This window comes from Hevea brasiliensis, chromosome 9 (assembly GCF_030052815.1).
Source record: "Hevea brasiliensis isolate MT/VB/25A 57/8 chromosome 9, ASM3005281v1, whole genome shotgun sequence".
Classification (NCBI taxonomy): Eukaryota; Viridiplantae; Streptophyta; class Magnoliopsida; order Malpighiales; family Euphorbiaceae; genus Hevea; species Hevea brasiliensis.
This window is the reverse complement of record NC_079501.1, coordinates 13,429,647-13,452,228: the sequence shown is the minus strand read 5'-3', so window position 1 is coordinate 13,452,228 and position 22,582 is coordinate 13,429,647. Positions and strand designations below refer to the sequence as shown.

Here is a 22,582-nt window from a genome sequence, read left to right as displayed (position 1 = left end):
CCATTTGAAAAATGAATCATTTTCTTGAAATTTAAAATATTATGAATTAATTTTTATGCACATTAATTACAAAACCATATTTTTTTTATTAAATTTGAGATTAATACTGTACACTGTTTTAAAAATTTATATTAAAAAAAAAATTATCCAACAAAAGTATGTGAATGTGATAAAGAAAATTAAAAAAAATCAAGAAAAATTAAATTATTTTTCTAAAATTTGAATTTAAAAAATTTAATTTTATGATTTTAGATTTAATTGGGGCGTATTGTGAATTTTACCCTTATCCAAAGGATTAATTTATCGGAATGTTGACATCTGCCAGAGAAGAAGCCGAGTTGGCTATTTGGGCAGTTGAAGGCCCTCCGATATTAATCTTCTCTAACATAAACCGGGACTCTGTCTCATTCTTTGAAGCAGACACCCCCAATTTATCATCTTCTCAATGTGGGCCTTTCACTCTCCTCAAATCGCCCAATCACCTTCCCACCATGCCACTCACTTGCCTCGTACCTCTGCTAAACCACCAATTTGCTTCGTAAACTTAAACCCGGCAACCGCCTCCGCCGCCACCCCCACCACCACATCCAATAATAACCAGCTAATTCAATCTCTGTGTAAGCAAGGCAACCTAAAACAAGCACTTAAGCTCCTCTCTCACGAGCCCGAACCAACCCAGCACACTTACGAGCTTCTAATTCTCTCTTGCACCCATCAAAACTCACTCCCCGATGCTCAATCGGTTCACCGTCACCTCCTTGAAAATGGGTTCGATCAAGATCCTTTCTTGGCGACCAAACTTATTAATATGTATTCGTTTTTTGGCTCTATCCATGATGCACGCAAGGTGTTTGATAAAACTCGAAGGAGAACTATTTATGTTTATAATGCTCTCTTTCGAGCGCTTACTTTGGGGGGTCATGGAGAAGAAGTACTGAGCTTGTATCGCAGGATGAATTCTCTTGGTATTCCCTCTGATAGATTCACGTATACTTACGTGCTTAAAGCTTGTGTTGCATCGGATTGTTTGATATCACTGCTAAAGAAGGGGAAGGAGATTCATGCACAAATTTTGCGACGTGGGTATGAGGCACATGTTCATATTGCGACTACTTTGGTTGATATGTATGCAAGGTTTGGTTGTGTATCGTATGCTAGGTTTGTTTTTAACGAAATGCCAGTGAAAAATGTGGTTTCTTGGAGTGCTATGATTGCGTGTTATGCGAAGAATGGGAGGCCTTTTGAGGCATTGGAGCTTTTTAGAGAAATGATACTTGAGAATCAAGATTTGTGTCCAAATTCTGTGACAATGGTTAGTGTGCTTCAAGCTTGTGCTGCTCTTGCTGCTTTGGAACAAGGGAGATTGATACATGGGTATATTCTTAGGAGGGGACTCGATGATATTTTGCCAGTTATTAGTGCCCTTGTTACTATGTATGCAAGATGTGGTAAACTTGAATTGGGGCAACAGGTGTTTGATCAGATGGATAAGAGAGATGTCGTTTCCTGGAATTCATTGATTTCAAGTTATGGGGTTCATGGATTTGGAAAGAAAGCAATCCAAATTTTTGAAGAAATGATCCATAAAGGTGTATTGCCTAGTCCCATATCGTTTGTTAGTGTTTTGGGAGCTTGCAGCCATGCAGGACTGGTTGAGGAGGGGAAGATTTTGTTCCAGTCAATGCATAAAAAGTATGGGATATACCCTAGCGTGGAGCATTATGCTTGTATGGTAGACCTTCTTGGCCGGGCCAATAGGTTAGAGGAAGCAGCTAAAGTTATTCAGGATATGCGAATTGAACCAGGCCCTAAAGTTTGGGGTTCTCTCCTTGGATCCTGTAGAATTCATTGTAATGTTGAACTTGCAGAGAGGGCGGGCATGAGGCTATTTGAGCTTGAGCCTACAAATGCTGGGAATTATGTGCTTCTTGCTGACATTTATGCAGAAGCTGGTATGTGGGAGGGGGTAAAAAGAGTGAAGAAGCTGCTTGGAGCTCGAGGACTACAAAAAGTACCCGGTCGCAGTTGGATAGAAGCTAAAAGAAAAATCTACTCATTTGTGTCTGTTGATGAGTTTAACCCACAGATTGAGCAGCTTCATGCTTTGTTGGTGAAACTTTCAACTGAGATGAAGGAGAAAGGGTATGTGCCACAAACCAAAGTCGTGCTCTATGACCTTGATGCAGAGGAAAAGGAGCGAATAATATTAGGTCATAGTGAAAAATTAGCTGTTGCGTTCGGGCTTATCAATACAAGTCATGGAGAAACAATTCGGATCACCAAAAACTTAAGGTTATGTGAAGACTGCCATTCTTTTACAAAGTTCATTTCCAAGTTCGCAAATAAGGAGATTCTGGTCAGAGATGTGAATCGTTTTCACCATTTTCGAGATGGGGTTTGCTCATGTGAGGATTATTGGTGATTATATGCAATCCTCATTTTTATTTTAATTGTTTCCCTCCAATAATAATAGGTGAGAATTGTCATAAAAGCAAAAATAGAAAGATGTACAGTAGCAAATACCATATTCATCAGAGAAGTTGACATTTTTTTAACAGAAACTTTTATGCGATCTTCCAACTTTGTCACTTTCAAATCCTTCTTGATATGTCAGTTCCAATGACTTGGAAGTATCAACATCAAATGAGGAATGACACATTCCCTCAAGTAATTCTTCAGAAAATATAGTGGTGCCGTATTTTTTATGCTTTTATGTGCTAGTTATGTAGCACTTGGTGATTTGATCCTATTCACATAACCCCATATCAAAAATGCATTTCTGAAGCAGAATTCAGCTATATCATCAGCGTGAGGCAAACTGAATCCTATGGTCGACCACAGTACCTGTTTCTAATATGCTCTCCTTTTGTTTAAAGACTTTCGATCAATTATTAATTTCAAGCAACAGAATGTCTTGAATAATATACAGTAAATATTTGCAAAAATGATTTTTAATATTACAAATATTTGGCGCCTAAATCAATTTCTCATATTGGCAGCATCTTCAAATACAAAGCAGGCTGGGCTCCAGTTGGGCTGAAATCAGCCCAAGCCTGGCCTGATTAATATGACGATCATGTCGAATTGTTATGTCTTATATAAATGTACAACTTAAAGCCCAACTTAGGAATATATTTAGAATCACTCTAATTTATTTTCCTTTATTATAAAAATAAATATGCTTGCAAAATTGAAGGAATAAAAAAAGGATTTAAATTAAATTTTATGAGGGTTAAAAAAAAAAAAAAGGCAATAGCAAGCGAGATGGACGGCACGGGAAACAGTCGTGGACAACGTAACACTAGATTCGCATATGGACCATATGGTCACTTCTCAGTTCTGACTTGGTCAGGTTAAGACGTGGACAGAGAGCAGTAGCAATTTTCCTCTTTATCTACCCGTCTTCTATGCGGCTCTGCCTTTTCACAGCAACATCCTTAAACCCTACTCTCTCTCATCCAATCCTAAACCCCAAATTTTGCAAGCATGCCATAACTTTTCCCCCCACTAACCAAAAGGTTCAAAACCCATTAGCCTCTTTTGCTTGCTTCTCTCTCTCTCTCTCTCTCTCTCTCTCTCTCTCTCTCAATGTTAACTGCTGTTTCAAGGATGAAATATCTAATATCCCCACCATTTGCACCCATTTCCAAGGCCGCACCTTCTTTCCATTTCTTCTGTTTACTCTCTAAATCCAAATTTCTTTCATATCCCATTACTCTCTCAAATCCCATTTCTCTACCCCTTAAACCTCCGGCTATGCTTTCAATTTTTCCAATTCAGAATCGATGTATCCACTCCAATTCCTCACCCTCTCCCTCCTCTGGCGAGATTCACGTTATAGTTGGCCCCATGTTCGCAGGAAAAACTACCACGCTTCTTCGTCGTATCCAGTCTGAAGGCAGCAATGGCAGGTTTATGTTATTTACCTATTCTTTGTGTTGATATGTGTCTTTTTTTTTTGTTAAAGGTTTTTCTTTTCTTTTCTTTGTGTGTGTGTGTGTGTGTGTGTGTGTGTGTGTGTGTGTGTGTGTGTGTAATGTTCTTTTTGGTTCTCTTGTTTGTTTTCCTTATGAATTTGGGTTTCGCTTTACCACTTTTGTATTGTTCATGTAGTTGCTTTTGGATATATGTAACTGTGAGTAAAAGCCAAATTTGTCCTGAATTGTTAATTTGATTTATGGAGATGATCTCAATTATTATTGGGGCATCATTTTTTTTATTATTATTTTTTTATTTTAGTTAAATGGGTGAGGTTTTGTCATTGTTTCTGGATGATGAAATGTGATCATCACTGGTTAGATATTGCCAGCTTTCAGGTTGAAAATATGCTTCAGTTGGATAAAACGTTAAAAGGTCTTTGTTTTTCGGGGAGAATGAGTGAAGCTTTGAGGCTATTATGGTGTACGGGATTCAAAGTCGATCATGGTACCTATGCTCTTCTGTTGCAAGAATGCATATTCAGAAAACAGTATAGGAAGGGGAAAAGAATCCATGCGCAAATGGTTGTTGTGGGGTATGTTGCCAATGAATATCTGAATACTAAGTTGTTGATTTTGTATGCAAAGTCTGGGGATTTAAAGGCTGCAAACGTGTTGTTTGATATGGTGGTGGGGAAAAGCTTGATTTCTTGGAATGCAATAATCGCTGGATATGTGCAAAAGGGACAAGAAGAAATAGGTCTTACATTTTATTACAAAATGAGAGAAAATGGTTTGACACCAGACCAGTATACATTTGCATCAGTTTTTAGAGCTTGTGCTACTTTAGCGACACTGGAGCATGGTAAGAAAGCCCATGGTGTCATGATAAAGTGTCGTCTAAGAGAAAATGTAGTAGTTAACAGTGCCCTCATAGATATGTACTTCAAATGCAGCAATCTCTCTGATGGGCATAAGGTCTTTAGTAAATCATTAAACAGGAATGTTGTTACCTGGACTTCATTAATATCTGGGTATGGCCAGCATGGAAGAGTTGCAGAGGTTTTAGAATCATTTCATAGGATGAAAGATGAAGGTTTCGGACCAAATTATGTTACTTTTCTTGCAGTTCTTTCCGCTTGTAGTCATGGAGGTTTGATTGATGAAGCTTGGGATTATTTCTCATCAATGAAAAGAGATTATGGAATCCAGCCCAGAGGGCAACACTATGCAGCAATGGTCGATCTTTTAGGTCGTGCTGGCAGGTTACAAGAGGCTTATGAGTTTGTACTGGAGGCACCTTGCCAGGAACACTCAGTTGTATGGGGTGCTTTGCTTGGGGCTTGTAGGATTCATGGAGACATGGACCTGGTAAATTGTGCAGCTAAGAAGTACTTTGAATTGGATCCAGAAAACGCTGGAAAATATGTGGTCTTGTCTAATACATATGCCGCATTTGGGTTCTGGGATGATGTTGCAAAGGTTAGGAGTATGATGAGAGATTCAGGAATATTGAAGGAACCTGCTTATAGCAGGATTGAAGTTCAAGGAGAAGTCCACTGCTTCCTAATGGGTGATAAATCTCATAGAAAATCTGAGGAGATATGTAGGACAATTATCAAAATGATGCGCATTTTAAGAGATGCTGGCTATGTTCCTGATATAAGTGACCATTAATTCATGAAGAAGACTGATATGCTTTACATTTTAGATCCAAAATCTCACCTCTCTTATTGGCTGAGCTTCCCATTGCATTTCTGGGCTCAGGTTGTTAACTTGAGGTAAAGCTGTTTGTGTACTAACTAACCACATAAAGTACTGGATCTGGGCTTTTTTTTTAAAAAAAAAAATACATTAAGTAATTACCTTTTTATATGGTTGTATATAATTAATAATTCAGGTTGAGTTTGGTATGTTGCTATTATACTTTTTTGGCTTGGCAGAACTCTAGGTTAGGATTTCTGCTTTTACCTTGCAATTTTCCTAGGCACTATTGCAGTATATAACAGCGAGACTAATTTTCTGCATATATATCTTATAGGATTTTTATTTTTAGTTTTAGCAATTTCAGTGAGAGATGGTGATGATTTAAAGCATTGTTCTATGTAGAATCTGAAATATATTAAATCTTCAGCAAAATTATTATTTTAAAATTCATTTTTCCTTTGTGTACATTTGTTATGCAGAAATGTAGCAGTTATAAAATCAAACAGGGATACAAGATATGGTTTGGATTCAATAGTGACACATGATGGGGTGAAACTGCCATGTATGGCACTGCCTAATTTGTCATCATTTAGACAAAAATTTGGCGCTGATGCATATGAGCAGGTATCTGAATTGCAAAACATGATGAACTGTATTTTTAAGAATGATATCTAATGTAGCCTCAAAAAAAAGAAAGGAATGATATTTAATGCATATATTCAATCAAGACTGAATGTGAACTATGGAAAGAGTCATCTAGCAGTTAATATTACCTGTACATTTATTTCTGTTTTGAGTAAATCATTTCTGTGAAAGTCAATGTGACTAATTTTTGAAAGAATGCTACCAGAAAATTCTTAATGCTGAATATATGTGTATATTGTTCTTTCTAGTTTCCTGAGTTTACAGTGTATACTAGGTGATATTAACTCATGATGAGTACATGGTGACAGCTGGATGTGATTGGTATTGACGAAGCACAATTTTTTGAAGACCTATATGATTTCTGCCGCGAAGCTGCTGATCATGATGGAAAAACTTTAATAGTTGCTGGTCTAGATGGTAACTATTTGAGGTATATGCTCGTTGTCAAACCTACTGATGTTATATATATATATATATATATATATATATATATATATATATATATATAGTTTTATGCTCATTACATATTTCTTCTCCTCTGGAATTCTTGCTTACTAGTTAATCCATCGGTTAATTGCTTAAAATCACATTACATTACTATCAGAGCTCCTTTTGATGGTGGATTAAATATTGTTGACAGGAGGAGTTTTGGTTCTGTACTTGATATAATTCCTCTTGCTGATTCGGTAACTAAGTTAACTGCACGGTGTGAACTTTGTGGAAAACGTGCTTTCTTTACCTTGAGAAAGACAGAGGAGACAAGGATAGAACTTATTGGTGGGGCTGATGTCTACATGCCTGTATGTCGACACCACTATGTCAGTGGACAAGCGGTTGTTGAAGCTGCTAGAATTTTACTAGAGTCTCAGAAGGCTGAATGTGGCTCTCATATGTAGTGCTTATTCTTCTGAAATGCGATCACAGAATGTTAAGCGGCGTTAAAATTGTTGATTCAGCATGTATATACCATCGTAAGATTGTATTGCATTTGATTGCTTTGCAAGATGCATGGAAGGGAAGAATCAGAGAGCATCAATCGTCTGATTTCAAACTACACCTTAGAAAATAGAAAGTGTGTTTACTTTGGATTAATCCATGATTACTGTTACACGTTTGTTGAGCGTGTAACTTATTTCAGGGACTAGTAAATGATACCCTGTGAGATGAAAAGAATACAGTTCATACAAGCCTCCGTTGATATACCTGGGCTGGATAACATCAAATAAAACTTCATGCAAATCTCCAAACGTTACTGTTATTTCAATCATAAATAAATGCTCTTCCTCCGTTGTACTGCTCTGGTGCCATGGCACTTCTTTTGGAACAAACTTGGCATCGAGTTTAATTGTTCTAATTGAGATAGAATTTACATCATCAAAAAATAGATTACGGTTGGTGAATCAAAGCTGAGTAAACATTTCTTAATCTGTAGTTTGGTTTCTTGTTCGTTTATAATATGGAACCGTTTTGATTGTCAGTTGGCAATTAAGAGCCTTAATTGAATCATGTCTCCTCTAATGTCGTTATTAAATAAATAAATAAAAGGAGGTATCCTCTTAAGTTGTTCATAATCTGGGGCAGTCTTCTCTCTGTGCGTACTACGCTCCCAAGTACATTTAGTCCAAAATATAAAAAGAGAAGCATCACACTACTGTAAATTATTCATGCAGATAAAGAACAAATGAACAGTATGCAACCACTTTATATTAATAATTGAATTCTGTAAAGTTCAACATTTTGTTTTAACTGGCTGGCTGAACCCTTGTATGACATTACGGAAACTAAAAAAATGCCACTAAATTGTTTCTAGCAAGCAATGCCTCAAAGTGCAACAAAACAAGTATTTCGACAAACTAATGAGAGTGAGAGACCAATATTGCAGCCAAATTGCTATGTTTTCACAGTACAGTCACAGAACCATCTTGCTTCATTTTAATGAGTCCGCTCTCAATGTTCCTCAGCATTGGTTTGTAGCTGCAATGGCAATCATATCAACTTGAGTTTGTAGCTACAATGTCTAAACATCTTTACCTTCAAATATAGATTGTAACCAAAACAAGGGAGACTTGAAAAGTGTGAGAGAGAGGAGAATTACAGGCGTGCAAGACCATTACATGCTTGTGTAGTTTCTTGGAGTTTTGCTGATAGCTGCAGGACCTCAGATGACAATGCTTCTGATCTGCTCTGTTCTTTTGCAAGCTCGCCCTACAGAGAGAACACAACCACTAGTTAATTGCAAACTGATGAAAAGAAAAATCAATATCTGCTCAGAATCATGAAACAAAGATTGGTTCTTTCATCTTGCAAATGGCGAAGCTCAAAAGACACTGGAACAAGAGCAAAGAAAAGTATAAGAAATTTTTGGGAACAATAGCCTCCTAACCTCAAAAACTAACCTTGAGGGAAATAACTTCAATTGTATATGTCTGTGAACCAGTATCGTCTATCCTATTGCTATGGCCTTCTATGGAGCTTCTCAGGATCTCCCTATCACCTGAAGAAATCATATTAGCCTGCTCCATTCTTGTCTTAACAAGAACTCCACGAAGCTCTTCATTTTGCTTAAGACAGCCCTTAAACTGTACAAGTTACATTCAGAGAAAAATTATTTATCTCAAGGAATAAAAATCAACAAAATATGACAATGCTAACAAACACAATCTAATAGATATGAAGACTGTGCTCATCAAGTACGGGATAAAGCTACACAATTAATCGCGGAGATAATATGAAACGCGAGAAATGAGAGACTATGCGTGCGTGAACTATCACATGCACAAGGAAACTAATGTCAGTGTTTGAACATAAAAAATACCCAGTCACCAGTTACCAGAAATGAGGTGGCTAAAACAGTATGCACGTTCTTCTTTAGTTTTATGGAAAACCAGACACTTGATATATTTCATTTGGAAAAAATGGTCGGATAATCCACCATTGTTCGACAACAAAATTCAATTTACCTTTCTGATTTATTACCAACAATTCAACTATTCCATGGATCCCCACCATTAACTATCACTAAGCTACGTTATTTGACATATATAACTTGTTAATTGTGGAGTTAAAAAGATGCATAAATGAGTTCCTTATTTCCTGAACAAACAACAATTGTTGAACTAGACTTTTAACAGTACAGAAATTACCTGATTCTCCCACTGCTTTGCTATGCTTGTTGCCTCTTGATAAGAAGAAGAGAGATTAGAATTTTCCTCAAATAGCTTCTCTATCTCTGTAGATTGGGAATCAACCTGTAAGCAAAATATGGTCACTTTGGGATGCGTGTGAGTTTCAGATTTCCATTCATATTACAGCAAGGAAATCAAACAAGCAAGGACTGCACCTCCTTTAGAAGTTTCTGTCTACTACTCTCCAATCTCTCAACTGCTACGGCCATATCATGCAACTGCTTCTCAAGTTTCACCTTTTCTTCCTGCAAAGCATATAACATCGATCAGAACAGTAATAGGAAATCCTAGCCCACATTCCATCAATAATTGACAAGAATTTGTTTTTGATAGGGATGCTGATGAAAAAGGATATATACAAAAGAAACAGTAATTATAACGGATAATGTTACATGCATGTTATGACTGGCAAATGTGAAGTCCAAACTAACGAACATAACAACCATAGACATTCTCTTACCGCTGAAAATGCCTTATGAGCAACTTTTTCTGATGCTTCTGCATTGCACAAACAAGAGACAGTGACTTAGAAAGGAAAATGAAAACTAACAAAGACAACAGTATATGGCCAGTCTCTTTGTGCATGTCCACATAGTAAAGGGACCACCCATTCAAGGCTACTAGGTAACTATGAAGCTTTTGAAGGGGTGTACCAGGGGCTCTTCTGGATATAGCAGCAAGTTTCTCTTCCAATTCCTTTTTTTCAGATGCAAGGGTAGAAACTCGGGCTTGCTCCTGTGCTAATTGTTGTTGCTCTTGTTGCCTCAATAATGATTCTTGCTGTAAGTTTTGATCACCATAAGAAACCCATAACAAAACTCCAGCGGGGAAACAAAGTAGGCAATTCTGACCTGCAAATTAGACTTTAAACTAGCCAACTCCTTTTCCAAGCTTTGTACTTGATCTGGTGAAATACCAACAGAAGCTATTCCACCAAGTATATTACTATTCATTGCCTGTTGCTGTATCGAGTTTAATTCTGCTCTCAAAGCTGCTGCGGCTTCCTCAGCCTATTGAATATAGAAACTTAATGAGAATATAGAAACTGTGCTGCTACTATATAAAATTGCTGGAATGTGCTTCCATACTCTGTATTGTTCTTCCTCAGCTTCCTTTACACGTTTCTTAAAGGTGCGAAGCTGGGCTGAAAGGTCCTCCTACACTAAAATACCGGATGTTTTGGGTAAAGAATGAAGGAAAAGCAACATAAACATAGCATGCAAACAAACAAGTAGAAAGCTAATAATTGCTTACCCGTGCAACAACTGCTGCATCTTTCTCCATGGTAACACCCTTCAGTGCTTTTCTTAAAGATGGTACAGTATTTTGTTCCTGAAAAACACAACAAAAAGAAAAATAGGTAGTTCAAAAATTCCTTTGCTAAACAGGTAATGTAAGGGGGAGGGGAAGGAAAAGAAAAAGGAAAAGGAAATGGGCCAATTTTTTACCAGATCATTTAAGCGTTCCTGCAGTGACTCATTCTCAACATCTTTTGCATGAATCTGAAGCAGCAAGACAACTAAAGTATCAGCATGATGGGCACTATCTAGAAGTGTAAATAGACACTATCTAAAAGTCATTCTTTGGTGTTAAATATAAACACAAAACACTTATCAATATCACACAATACCCTCAAGGATAACATCTTGTTGCTTTCCTCCAAATCTGCATTCTTTTTCTTCAGATCTTTTAGCTGTGATACTAATCCACTAACATCGGCCTGCACAAGCCATTAAAAGCTATAACAATCTAAATCCAAAATATATACACAAAATTCTAACATGACTATGTCCACTGCTTGGCTATTCAAATTAAATTTCTCTGCAAGCCGTAGTGGATCAAATAAAAAAATAAATAACTGAAGTAGAATATTTCCTTTCTCACCCAAGCATATGTAAAGGCCCCCAATGGCTTAATTACCACAAGCTAACTGTTTTACAAAAAAGCTTGACGCATGAACAAAAAATTCTATTGTTTTCCTTTTCTTTCTACATTGGCACATGAAAGTAATAAAACGGCTCATTACTACACACCTAAATTTACATTTCACTATTTACAAGAAACACCATTCGCAGTCATGTAATATATATATATATATATATATATATATAGAGAGAGAGAGAGAGAGAGAGAGAGAGAGAGAGAGAGAGAGAGATCCATAAAAGAAGAAGAAAGGAAAGGAGAAAACGTCCCACCTCAGAGAGTCGATTTATGCTTTCTGATTTTTTCATTCCTATATTATCTGCGCATAAATGTTTGAAAAGTTAAAAAAAATTGACAAAATAAATGCATCAATCAAAAGCAAAATATTATCTAGAAAAGAAATAAACCATTAGGGATTGGAGCTTTGGCGAAATCTGGTCCAGAAGATGTTTTGTTCAATCTCTCAGCTGCTCTCTTTTGTCTAATCTCTTCCAGCTGCACGACACCATATTCACATCCAAATTAAGAAATGAGATTAAATTTAAAAATAATTGAAGAAAAAAACAAGATTTCATCATGCATGCAGATAGTGATTCTGATTAGATGAGTACCGTTCGTCGACCTAGAGAAGCGTGATGAGCGTCCATGGCGAAGAGAAAAGCGAATTGCTATTAAATGAATTATTTCCCTCTCTTTATCCCCGGACCTCGATTTGGAATTTTCTCTGCACAGGCATTCTAAACGGGAGGGAGACAATGAAAAGAAGGAAAATTGAAAATTTAAACTAAAAAAAAAAAGCACAATGATATATATAGAAAGAAAAAATAAATAATAAATTTGTCTGGGTGGTGTAGTTGGTTATCACGCTAGTCTCACACACTAGAGGTCCCCGGTTCGAACCCGGGCTCAGACATTTTCTTTTTTAAATTGTTATCTTTAAAAAAAAAATAATAATATTCAAATTGAGAAAAAAATAATTATTAATAATAATTTATAAAATTATATGAAGAATTAAAAAAGAAAATAATAACACTGCCCATCTCACCCTTTCCTTTGAGAAATAATAGTAAGAATGACAAAATCTATAACGCCCATTTTTAGTATTATTCCAAATTAAAAACCATGCATTTTTAGTTATATAACTAAAGAATAATAATAATAATAATAATATTTAAAATTGGTAACATCATTTTTGTATGAAAAGTAATATAAACTAAAAAAATTCAAAGAATTCTTGCAATTGTTTCTATTATATTATGTGAAGCAAAATTTGTATTTATGATTTTTTTTTATATATATATAATTACATTTTATTTCAAACAAAATTAAAACAATATAAAAATTTATTTCGTGAGAGAGACAAAAAAGTAAATGGGGTAAGAGAAAACTTAAATGGTTATGATTTAAATTATCCTATATAGCTTTACAGGGTAGATAATAAGAATAAGATGTTCATAAATTTGAAACAGCCTGTCCATTATTGATAGAACAGTATCTGCACATGGAACTTTAGAAGTTGGCATCCATTTTGTCTTCCTTACACTTGCTAATGCTCCAACAAGATTAAACCCAATCACTCATGGATTTCAACTTTTTTAGTCTTTAGATGATTAATTAACTTTAATTACAATCTATAGCTATCCTTTCCAAATTCTGCACAGTAACGCTAAGCATCTTCCCATGCTAATTGGTTAAATCTTTTATTTTGGCAGAGTAAGGTAAACCAAGACTTTCAGCCCTTCATTATTTGCCCAACAGAACACTTGGGACCAAGAAAAGTAGACAATGTATAAAAAGAATAATTCCTTGATTTATGTTGATCAACAATGCTTATTAACTACGCAATCATGATAATAATTAAAAATTAAGGAACGCTTTTATATAATGCTTGTCCTTGTGGAATTGAAACAAGCGTAGTGAGGGAAATCTGAATTAAGCTGTATTATTGTAAGTTGCAAAAATGAGGAGGTGTGCTCAAATATGCTCCTGCATTCCGGGGCTTAAGCACAAAGAAAGCAAGAGTGAAGACTCAGAGAAATCTTCCCATCATAAGCCTCGAAGAAAGGACAAGAGCAGAGGGGACGCTTCTGCTGGGATTCCAAGTGATCACAGTACAGAAGGCAGCAGCCATCAAGGAACCACTACTGCTTCCAGCAATGATGCCACCGGAGCAGCTGTGGTGGCGGTGCATATGTCTGCCACGGACGCTAGTGGCGGCGGCGGTGATGGGTTCTAAAAGTGGATTATCTCTTGGCTTTGTTTCTTGCTTGCTTGTTACCATCGGGCATATTCTTTTGTTTCTGCTCTTTTCTTCCTCTCTTTTGGATTTGAGATTGCTCTTTGTTTGGCCACAGTAGAGCTTTTGTGGTGGAATAATCTGCGACTGATGTAAGCTGACATCTATTTGACGGATGTAAAGTGTGCACTTGTATTTTTCATTTTTGTTTTTCTACTTTTCTTAAGCAGATTCATGGATGTAATCTGAAATGCTCTTTTCAAGTCAAAGGTGGTCTCTTTTTTTCCCTTGATTTCTAGTATATTTATTGATGTGATGCAACACTCAATGCACAATGTGTGATGGCCCTTTGGCATCTCTTATTGATCCTTTTTATTTTTGAATTGCAAGATTTCGGTCAGTTTAATGAACTTTTCTTTTTACATGTATTCACACATAACAAACCGAAAATACCCGTCAAATTTGCTTCATTTGGCATATTACTTGCTCAATACTTGCCCTCTAGCCTTGTTTTTAACTATGACCTTGTACACAATACACAAATGGTAGTAAGCCCTCCAGAAAAGGTTATGAGAGAGCAGAGGAGGATTTGGAGCTGGTTGATCAGCGAAGATGCATGTGAATAGCTGTTGTCATCCCTGACTCACATACATGTGAATTATTCTATAAATTATAAAAGATAACTCTCCTATTAAGGATGATTGCTATTTGAATGTATTCATTAATTTCGAAAGATGTTTTTAACTTAGTTTTACACAGTTGAAAAGGAAAGATCACTAACTATGACCTAGGTTGACACCCACCAAATCAAGCATTCAGAGAACTCTACGACCAAATATGGGAAGTCATGCCCTAATTTAGCTAAGTTATGAGCAGTAAAAATGCACATGAACTGACAGTTCCAATGGTGATTCAACAAAGCCATTAGTGTTAAATTTTGTATAAAATTCACTAATGCGAAATGATTTGAGGTTGTATGTTGATGAAGAGGCGGATTTACCTGGTATATACATACGATATAGTAGGTCAATTGGATGACGGTTAAAAGTCTTGTAGCCGACTTTTCCTCTCCTTTTCGTTTTTTCAGTAGCTAGGGTTCTAGACTTTTGGTCCTGCCGTTCAGCGGCTCCTTCTGCCCCTAAGGGCAGGGGGAGCTACTCCCCCCAGCTCGGAAGTGGGTTTCGCCCTCCCCTTTCTTTGGCCTGTTGTGGTTCTAGGTTAGTTTGTTTGGTGCTTCTGTGGGTTGTGTTTTCTTGCTTGCAGGGAAGTTGCTTCGATTGTAGTGGTAAAAGGACAAGGTTATCAAGAGGGTTCAAGAGTTCAGCCGAGTAGTGCCGCCCCTTCTGGCTATATGACCTTCTTCTCTCTGTCTTTATCTCTATGTTTTTGTTGGGTATGTTTGTGTTGCATGAAGGTATGGTATCTTGAAAGGGTCCTTAAGAAACTGAGATGGATTGAGTTGTGTATGCAGCGGCGGTGGTGCTTTCCTGTCGCCACTGTTTGTTGTTTAGTAAAAGGCTCTGTTTTAGGGGTTACAGTTTAGTGGGTATGGCACCTCTGGGGATTCCTCCATTGCTACTCGTTAGCCTTCTTGTCGCTTAATGGTTATGATACCGGAGAGCTTTACCATACCGCCCCTAGAATTTGAGATTTTATTCCTGGTAAAGCTAAGATTGAGCTCGGAGACGTTGATTCTGGAAAGAGTTTGCTTCTATGGCCTTGCCTGGGTGTCGATTTGGTGCTTCATCTATAGGTACGAGGCTTGCTTGGTGGTCAGCGTTGGGTCGTTTGCTGCAATGGTTGCTATAGCAGATGGCTAGGGTTCCAAGCTCATGCAGTGAAGATAAGTCCTGGATCGAATTTCAACTGGGTCAGGTTCTTGGTGTTGGGTTGAGTTTGTTGTAACAGGCGATGAGCCTGATCTGTTAGGACTATTTTTCTTTACTTACCATGGAGCATTTTCTGTATTGAGCCTGGGCTTCCTTTGAAACTAAATTATTTAAGGCCAAATTTATAATATGCTTAGTTATTAAATCTATCTGCCTTTCGGGAAAAAATTGGATGACTGTTGATTTGATATAGAAATTCAAAAGAGGCTTGCATTGTAGGACGGATTTATAATTTGATGTCTGAAAAGATTAAATTAATTTCCTACTCTTTCTTTTTTTCTTCTTTCTAAAATGTAGTTGTATAAAAATTAAACTCCCTTGATTTCCTCTATTTATTTTGGCTTCTAATTGAAATATAAAAAATAATTTAAAATAATTTAAAAATACACTCTCCTATATTAATTTAATGCATTTAAAAGAATTTCTCTATTTATTTTAATTTCTTTAAATCAACTGCAATATAAATTGATTGAAATATGAAATATTTTGAATCCTTTCTTATGAATATTTTATGAACAATTTAAAAATATATTGCCATATTAATTTAATACATTTTAAATTATTATTCTTATCATATTTTTTATAAAATTAAAAATCAAACGATAAAGGGTGAATTGAATTAATTTGAATTCAATTTTTTTTATTTATATATTTTGAAATTATAATTTTATAAAAATTTGATTTGATTAGCAAGAATAAAATATAATTATATAAAAATTAATTATTATTTAAATAACTTATTTTAAATAATCCGTACATTAATAAAAAGAAATGGAGATTCATGTGAAATAAAATGTTTGTTTTTTTTTTTTTCTCAAAAGAAATAAAATGTTTGTTAGATAGGACATGGGTAGGCCGGCGCATCACATCATCATTGACACGTTTGTTAAGCACTAAAGGATCGAACAAAAAGTTGGGAACCGGCACGTGCATCCACGTAGGGGAATCCCCACTCACGATGTCACGTATATATACACCATTTCTAGGTTGTGATTCTAAATTGGACTCTAGCTAGTCAAAAGCATCGCCATCTCTCCAAGCAGGTGGGTTTGGGGTGAAAAGTAACTGGTTGGTTTGATGAATAAATTTATAAAATAAATATTTAACCAAATAAAGAAAATATTTTAAATTAAATTATATTGAATTATTATATTTTTATTTAGTTTGATTTAATTTTGGTTGGTTCCCCTTTTAAAATTTATTGGACTATTAATAATTTTTTTAATATAAACAACACCATTCAACTATGAACAAATAAAGAAAAAAACTTTGTATGATTGGCATTCATGATGATGAAATGCTTTTAGCCAATTTTTTCCCCTCTTTATAGAAAATAAAAGGGAGAGAAAAAAAATATGAATGACTCTCAATAATGGAGATAGAAATTTTCATATACTCAAGGTCTGCTAATTAATTATTAAAAATTAATATATTATAAATAAAATAAATATGTCTTAAAATAAAAAAAAATCTTAAAATAATACTGTCAAACTTTATTTAGAATTAATAAATTAAATGTGTAAAATTTAAAAATAATTTTAATGAGAAGTAAAATACAATCATAATATTTTCATATTACTATATGAAGAACTAAATTTAATTTATTTTTGAGTTATAATAATATTATATTATATAAAAATTAATAAAAAATTATATATAAAAAATTAAATTATAAATAAATATAAAGTATATATAATAAATATAAATAACGCAATGCTTTATATATATTAAAATATTAATTATATATTTTAATAAATTTAAAATTATATATTTATTTATTTATTTACTTATTTATTAAATAAAGAAAAAGATTTGACCGAGTCACTGAGGCAGGCATCAGGATGAGCCCAAAACGGTCAAAGCCGATAAATTGAATCAAATCATTATAATTTAATTTTTTTACTTAAATTTTTATTTTTTAGTTTAATTTTGATTTGAAATTTTTCACAAATTCGATTATCAATTTAGTTTGACTTTTAACTGAAAAATAATGAAAGATTGAACCAGTCGAAAAAGAATGAGATTTAATGTTTTAATCTCTGTAGTCCCACATATTCCATAGTCTAGCTGAATTGCCTTTAAAATTTTAATTTTTTAAAACTCAAAAAGAAGCAGGCTCAAAGGCCTAAACCGATTAAATTAAATTGAATCGAACTAAAAATTTTCGGTTCGACTCGATTCGGTTTTCTACTAACTTTAAGCCCAGATTCCCTTTCGCGCTGACAGTCTGTCTCATTCATCGCGTGGCTCTATTTCTGCTTCATAGGCCTCACTCTTACTGTTGCCTCTTCTCTGCCCATTGCCAATTCACCAAATCCATCTTCATGGCTTCCCTCATCGAATCTGGCTGGCTGGTATCTCCTCTCTTTCTCCTTTCTTCTACCTTTTCTCAAACAATTTTGCTCTTCTTCGATTTTATGCATTTCTTTCTCATTGCTCTGCACTCTTGGATCTCTCTCTCTGCTTATACGTATGTTGATGCTAATTTCTGTGTTAATTTCTCATGTTTCGACCATTCAAGCTTCTTTCTGGATGGTTTTGAGGGAAATGAGCGGCAGATTTTTTTTTCGCTGTGTATAGTAAATATCGAGGAGCTTTATTATTATTTTTTTCCTTTCTTCTTTTAGCGGATAAATTTAGGTTCAACTCGTTTCTTGTTCGTGATGTTTTGGAGCACTATCATTGCTTGTTCATTATGAGATCTTTGAAGGATAGCTGGAATTGATTTTCCTTTTCTTCTCAATTTTTCTAATGATTACGTTATTCCTCATGATTAATTAGGAATCTGATACAGTTATTCCACATGCGCTTTGTTTTCTTTTTCCTTTTTATTAAAATTTGAAAATATATAAATATATATTTTTTGCCTCCCGTTGTGTGATTTGTTCTTTGGAACTGTTTACTGATGTTTGGTGTGCTGTAATGTAATAGAATGGACTGAATTACATAATAAGATGGGCAGCGGAATGGAGTAAAGTATAATGCAATGGATAATCCTGTTCCTTATTTTAGTTGCAATTTTAGTATTTTACTGATGGAAGCATATATTTTGAAGTGATTAACTGGAAGATGTGGTGAAAAGTGAATTTTATTTGAATTTAGAAGAAAAAAATTTAAGGTCCATTTGTATTATTTGATTGTTTTAGTGAAAAGAAGTTATCTAATTTTAGCTTTATATTGCATGTAGATGTACAGTAATTGTGATTATGACCCATCACTTGCTTTAAGTAATGTTTTGGTGTGATTTTGTTTGTAATATAATCAGTTATTCACTATTTCAACTACTGATGCTATGAGCAATACATGTATAATCATCTATTACATTCCATGGCAAGGGAAACTAAAACAATTTAATTAGAATGAGAATTCAGTTATGATTTCATTTCAGCTATGATTATTATGTACCAAACATGTCTCTGAATTGTACCAAACCATTTTTTTGCTTTTTTTTTTATGTCATTCGGTTTTATTATTTCTAATGGGAATTCTACCAATCATTGACCAAATCAGATTCTTAATTCCATTTAGTCAATGATTTTAGGTTGTTAAATTGGTTCAAGTTGTAAGTCCTATTCATGCTTTTATTTTTCTCTATTATACCAAAAAAACTAATGGTTTTCTTATTTTTTATGCAGTATTTGATTACACATTTCAGTGACTTTCAGCTGGCATGTCTAGGAAGCTTTTTTCTTCATGAAAGTGTCTTCTTCTTATCTGGACTTCCATTCATATATCTTGAAAGGGCAGGTTGGCTGAGCAAGTACAAAATTCAGGTTTAATCTTTTCTACTTTGCTGTTATTGCTATCCACTGCTGTTAATTTCCTAGTTTGTCAAAGCAAATTAGTAGTATGCTACTACCTTCTTTGTACATTTTCCTAGCCATTCAATATGTGGGGATATTGCAAATAAGTTTTTGAAAACCCAGTTAAATTGGGCAGCTTCTTGTTGTGATTGAATGTTCATGTTATCTGTAAAAGTTCATACCTGGTTATAGCTTGTTATGCTGGAGGAGTTATGGCTGTTGTCCGTTTTATGCATTCAGTAGGGGCAATCTATACATGCTTCTCAAACCTAACATTGCCAGGCATCACAATTATGCATTTTCTAGAAGTCATTTTTGATGCTTAAATGCATAATCAAATATGTTGCCTCATTTTCTATGTTTTTGGCTCTCCTGGTGTCATTACTAGTTACGTGTTCCGTGCAGACCAAAAACAACAGTCCTGCAGCACAGGAGAAATGCATTACTCAATTGCTTTTGTATCATTTTGGTGTCAATCTACCAGTTATGCTACTCTCCTATCCTGTATTCAAATACATGGGCATGCGAAGTAGTCTTCCATTGCCGTCCTGGTATTTTCAGGTTCTTTATATACAAAAGCTTTTTTTTTTTTCAATCTGATGCTATAATTTCTATATATTCCCGTTACCCTTTTGGATAACTCATATGTCAATGACTTCTACTTTAGCATTTTTTATTTGCTGTGAATCATAGATTCTGGTTTTGCTTATGCAGGAAAGTAGTTCTAACGCAGATAATATTCTACTTCATCCTGGAAGATTTTGTATTCTACTGGGGTCACCGGATTCTGCATACAAAGTGGCTGTATAAGAATGTGCACAGCGTCCACCATGAGTAAGTGAGAGTATTAATGGTTCCATCCAGTCTAAATTTTTAGCAATATTATCTACATGTGCAGATATGCCACACCATTTGGACTGACATCTGAATATGCTCACCCTGCTGAGATACTGTTTCTTGGATTTGCTACCATTATTGGTCCTGCCATCACTGGTCCCCATCTGATGACTTTGTGGTTATGGATGGTGCTAAGAGTTCTGGAGACAGTTGAAGCACACTGTGGTTACCACTTCCCATGGAGCCTTTCCAACTTCATACCTTTGTATGGGGGGTGAGTTTCTTTTTCTTGCTTGTATGATTGTCTCTGAAGCTATGTGTTTGATACTCTCTTTTATTGATGTTTCTGACATATTTTTCCTTTCATAAAATCTCCCAGTGCTGATTTCCATGACTATCACCACCGCTTGCTATATACTAAATCTGGAAACTACTCATCTACTTTTGTCTATATGGACTGGTGAGCTTAATGGCTTGTGCTGCTTGGAGCACTGTCTTTTTTTGTGTCTTTTGATTAGTATGTATGGTTTATCATTTTATATATGCATGTTAGCCTACGCTAGTTGGATTTTTGTGGTTAAAAGAGATGGAATTAGTTTGAAGGCATAGCCTCTGCTTCTTGTTGGATTTGTATGGCATTCAGACTGCCTAGTTGGGTTTCTGTGCTTGCTCATCTTTTAGGTCATTTTCCTGCAGCACTCGTTCCTATTACAAGAGCTTGTCCAATTTCACTTGGACTTTTAATAATAAAAGAAAAACATGGCCCACTCTATTGTAAGATAACAAAACCCATTTAAAAGTTAAAGCCCAGAAAGTTGGCCTAGTCCTAGTTGCGAATGGAAGTTCCAGAGTATTTTTAATATACTAAACTAATAACCAGCAATACATAAAGTACAAATCTAAATTATTACTGAAGTGTAGGTGAATCTGTTCTCGCATGTGTTTTTTTCAACTTCAACAGCCTCTTTATGAAGCTGTATACAAGTAGACTCCTCCAAGGCTCAGTTTATTGAATTATGCTCTCGTGTATGCTTACACGAGGCATAAAAGAGTCTCTGCATGCAAGTCATTTGTGAAAAGGTTCAAATTAGGTCCTTATCTCCTATTGCTGAGATTTCATCCATGCTAATTTTGGCAATGCTGGGACTCATTTAATTAGGGTGCTAAAAAAAAAAAAAAAAAAAAAAAAAAAAAAAACTAAAGAAAAGAAAGGAAGGAAAACTAAAGGAGGCTTGCATGAACATTTGGAATCTTTTTTCTGTTGTATTAAGTTAGTGATAAACTAAAGAAGGTTCTTATCTCCTATATTTTTTGAGTTTTAATTTATCTGGTCCAATGCCTTAATGTTGACTCTGCAGCTTACTGCTAACTCTGGAAATGTTTACTTAGGTGCAGCATCATTCCTCTGTTTTGATTGCAATTTTCCTTTTTAGTCTTAGATTTTTTAACATGACTGAGAAGCATAACTGAATGTGGTCTTTAAGATTTAAGACATGCTTTTGCTGCAACTCAATAGATTCTATTTTATATTTCCAGTATGTGGAGAATGATGGCTCTTTCTGTTGGATGTCAGGATATTTGGCACTGATAAAGGTTACAGAAAGTTGAAGGCGCTGAAAAGTACCGGAGAGGGAGAGGAAGATGGCGGCAAGCAAATGCAATATTAGAGAAGATTCTTTTTATATTAGCTTGACATCAGAAAAAATCTTGATACAGCGGTGCCTTTGAAAAGTTGTTTTGTCCCTGCCTTTTCTTGTGTGCAACCGGGGTTTTGTGTTTAGTTGATGTTCATGTTACAGCGTGTGGTAATGTGGATCAGTGGAAAGCTTTCTTTGGACATTCTGTGTCCTCTTCCGTGCATGAATGAAGTAGCCGTCTCATTTTAAGCTTTTCTATTCTCAAATTATGCATCGTATCCTTCTATCCATACTATGCTGAATATTAATTTTGTTAGAATATTTTTCCTTAATAATTTGAGTTCTGAGTGAAAAGGACCTCGCTAATTGAGTTAGGTTGATGTATGAGTGGAATGTTAACATCCTTTTTGGGAGTTAGTTTTTAAGGCAATTTGTTTCTATCTACATTAATAGGGGTTGATATCATAATTTGTATAAATATCACATTGATAAACAAAGTTCCATTAATTTGGGACTATCCCAACTTTGTTTCTTATCTTGGTTAAGGGTCTTTTGCAAATGGAAAAAACGAGTTTCTACAGTATGAAGGGTTAACTGAGACCTGGTTGGAAATTATTTTCTTCCAATGGTTTTTCCATCTACACATGAGAGAGAAGATAGATGCTTACTAAAGTGGTATGACTATCTAATGTGATTCAAGGGTTTTGTGGTCCATAGTCATTGATAACTAAAAGCTTATTATAATTATCATATCCTATGCATTGATAAAATTATATTGACCTGTTACTAATAAAAATATGTAT

General features: G+C 35.1%; 4 protein-coding genes and 1 non-coding gene across 9 annotated transcripts; 4 read left to right on the top strand and 1 right to left on the bottom strand.

Annotated features, from left to right (window-relative positions):
* The first annotated feature begins 282 nt into the window (after window positions 1-282).
* Window positions 283-2,708, top strand: LOC110636988 (pentatricopeptide repeat-containing protein CRR2, chloroplastic). Its single transcript, XM_021786903.2, has one exon. It carries the CDS (start codon window positions 446-448, stop codon window positions 2,420-2,422), a length of 1,977 nt encoding a protein of 658 aa, XP_021642595.1. The 5' UTR covers window positions 283-445; the 3' UTR covers window positions 2,423-2,708.
* Window positions 2,709-3,283: 575 nt separating this feature from the next.
* On the top strand, window positions 3,284-7,564 carry LOC110636986 (pentatricopeptide repeat-containing protein At4g16470). 3 transcript variants are annotated; one of them, XM_021786896.2, is made up of 5 exons: window positions 3,284-3,911; window positions 4,310-5,698; window positions 6,104-6,248; window positions 6,544-6,699; window positions 6,910-6,945. In XM_021786896.2, exons 1-2 carry the CDS (start codon window positions 3,589-3,591, stop codon window positions 5,592-5,594), a joined length of 1,608 nt encoding a protein of 535 aa, XP_021642588.1. In that variant the 5' UTR covers window positions 3,284-3,588; the 3' UTR covers window positions 5,595-5,698; window positions 6,104-6,248; window positions 6,544-6,699; window positions 6,910-6,945. The 3 variants fall into 3 exon arrangements, with proteins under 3 accessions (XP_021642588.1, XP_021642593.2, XP_021642592.1); XM_021786900.2 differs by having other exon boundaries at window positions 3,772-3,911; window positions 4,317-5,698; XM_021786901.2 differs by lacking the exon at window positions 4,310-5,698 and having other exon boundaries at window positions 6,578-6,699; window positions 6,910-7,564.
* A 393-nt stretch (window positions 7,565-7,957) lies between these two features.
* On the bottom strand, window positions 7,958-12,129 carry LOC110636931 (autophagy-related protein 23). 2 transcript variants are annotated; one of them, XM_021786828.2, is made up of 15 exons: window positions 11,989-12,129; window positions 11,785-11,872; window positions 11,650-11,696; window positions 11,085-11,174; window positions 10,903-10,956; window positions 10,709-10,786; window positions 10,543-10,611; window positions 10,306-10,464; window positions 10,108-10,234; window positions 9,915-9,952; window positions 9,610-9,699; window positions 9,413-9,517; window positions 8,666-8,848; window positions 8,365-8,474; window positions 7,958-8,243 (listed from the first exon to the last, which is right to left on the bottom strand). In XM_021786828.2, the coding sequence occupies exons 1-15, from the start codon at window positions 12,022-12,024 to the stop codon at window positions 8,168-8,170; spliced, it is 1,350 nt and encodes a 449-aa protein (XP_021642520.2). In that variant the 5' UTR covers window positions 12,025-12,129; the 3' UTR covers window positions 7,958-8,167. The 2 variants fall into 2 exon arrangements, with proteins under 2 accessions (XP_021642520.2, XP_021642521.2); XM_021786829.2 differs by having other exon boundaries at window positions 8,384-8,474.
* Window positions 12,130-12,216: 87 nt separating this feature from the next.
* On the top strand, window positions 12,217-12,290 carry TRNAV-CAC (transfer RNA valine (anticodon CAC)). Its single transcript has one exon. It is a non-coding gene; the product is annotated as a tRNA-Val (tRNA).
* A 5,418-nt stretch (window positions 12,291-17,708) lies between these two features.
* Window positions 17,709-22,031, top strand: LOC110636927 (methylsterol monooxygenase 2-2). Of its 2 annotated transcripts, none has more exons than XM_021786823.2 (7): window positions 17,709-17,856; window positions 19,138-19,275; window positions 19,711-19,856; window positions 20,020-20,139; window positions 20,204-20,416; window positions 20,522-20,602; window positions 21,716-22,031. In XM_021786823.2, the coding sequence occupies exons 1-7, from the start codon at window positions 17,827-17,829 to the stop codon at window positions 21,807-21,809; spliced, it is 822 nt and encodes a 273-aa protein (XP_021642515.2). In that variant the 5' UTR covers window positions 17,709-17,826; the 3' UTR covers window positions 21,810-22,031. The 2 variants fall into 2 exon arrangements, with proteins under 2 accessions (XP_021642515.2, XP_021642514.2); XM_021786822.2 differs by having other exon boundaries at window positions 20,183-20,416.
* The last annotated feature ends 551 nt before the right edge of the window (window positions 22,032-22,582 follow it).

What these genes read in the sequence shown, in the direction of transcription:
- LOC110636988 (XM_021786903.2), top strand. Translation starts at nt 446, where the DNA reads ATGTGGGCCTTTCACTCTCCTCAAATCGCCCAATCACCTTCCCACCAT.
- LOC110636986 (XM_021786896.2), top strand. Translation starts at nt 3,589, where the DNA reads ATGTTAACTGCTGTTTCAAGGATGAAATATCTAATATCCCCACCATTT. An exon ending in TCTGAAGGCAGCAATGGCAG is followed by an intron (nt 3,912 to 4,309) that starts GTTTATGTTATT and finishes AGATATTGCCAG; the next exon opens with CTTTCAGGTTGAAAATATGC.
- LOC110636931 (XM_021786828.2), bottom strand. Translation starts at nt 12,024, where the DNA reads ATGGACGCTCATCACGCTTCTCTAGGTCGACGAACG. An exon ending in ACAAGATGTTATCCTTGAGG is followed by an intron (nt 10,957 to 11,084) that starts GTATTGTGTGAT and finishes TTGCTGCTTCAG; the next exon opens with ATTCATGCAAAAGATGTTGA. An exon ending in CTGAGGAAGAACAATACAGA is followed by an intron (nt 10,465 to 10,542) that starts GTATGGAAGCAC and finishes TATATTCAATAG; the next exon opens with GCTGAGGAAGCCGCAGCAGC.
- LOC110636927 (XM_021786822.2), top strand. Translation starts at nt 17,827, where the DNA reads ATGGCTTCCCTCATCGAATCTGGCTGGCTG. An exon ending in TCATCGAATCTGGCTGGCTG is followed by an intron (nt 17,857 to 19,137) that starts GTATCTCCTCTC and finishes TTTTTTATGCAG; the next exon opens with TATTTGATTACACATTTCAG. An exon ending in TGAGCAAGTACAAAATTCAG is followed by an intron (nt 19,276 to 19,710) that starts GTTTAATCTTTT and finishes TGTTCCGTGCAG; the next exon opens with ACCAAAAACAACAGTCCTGC.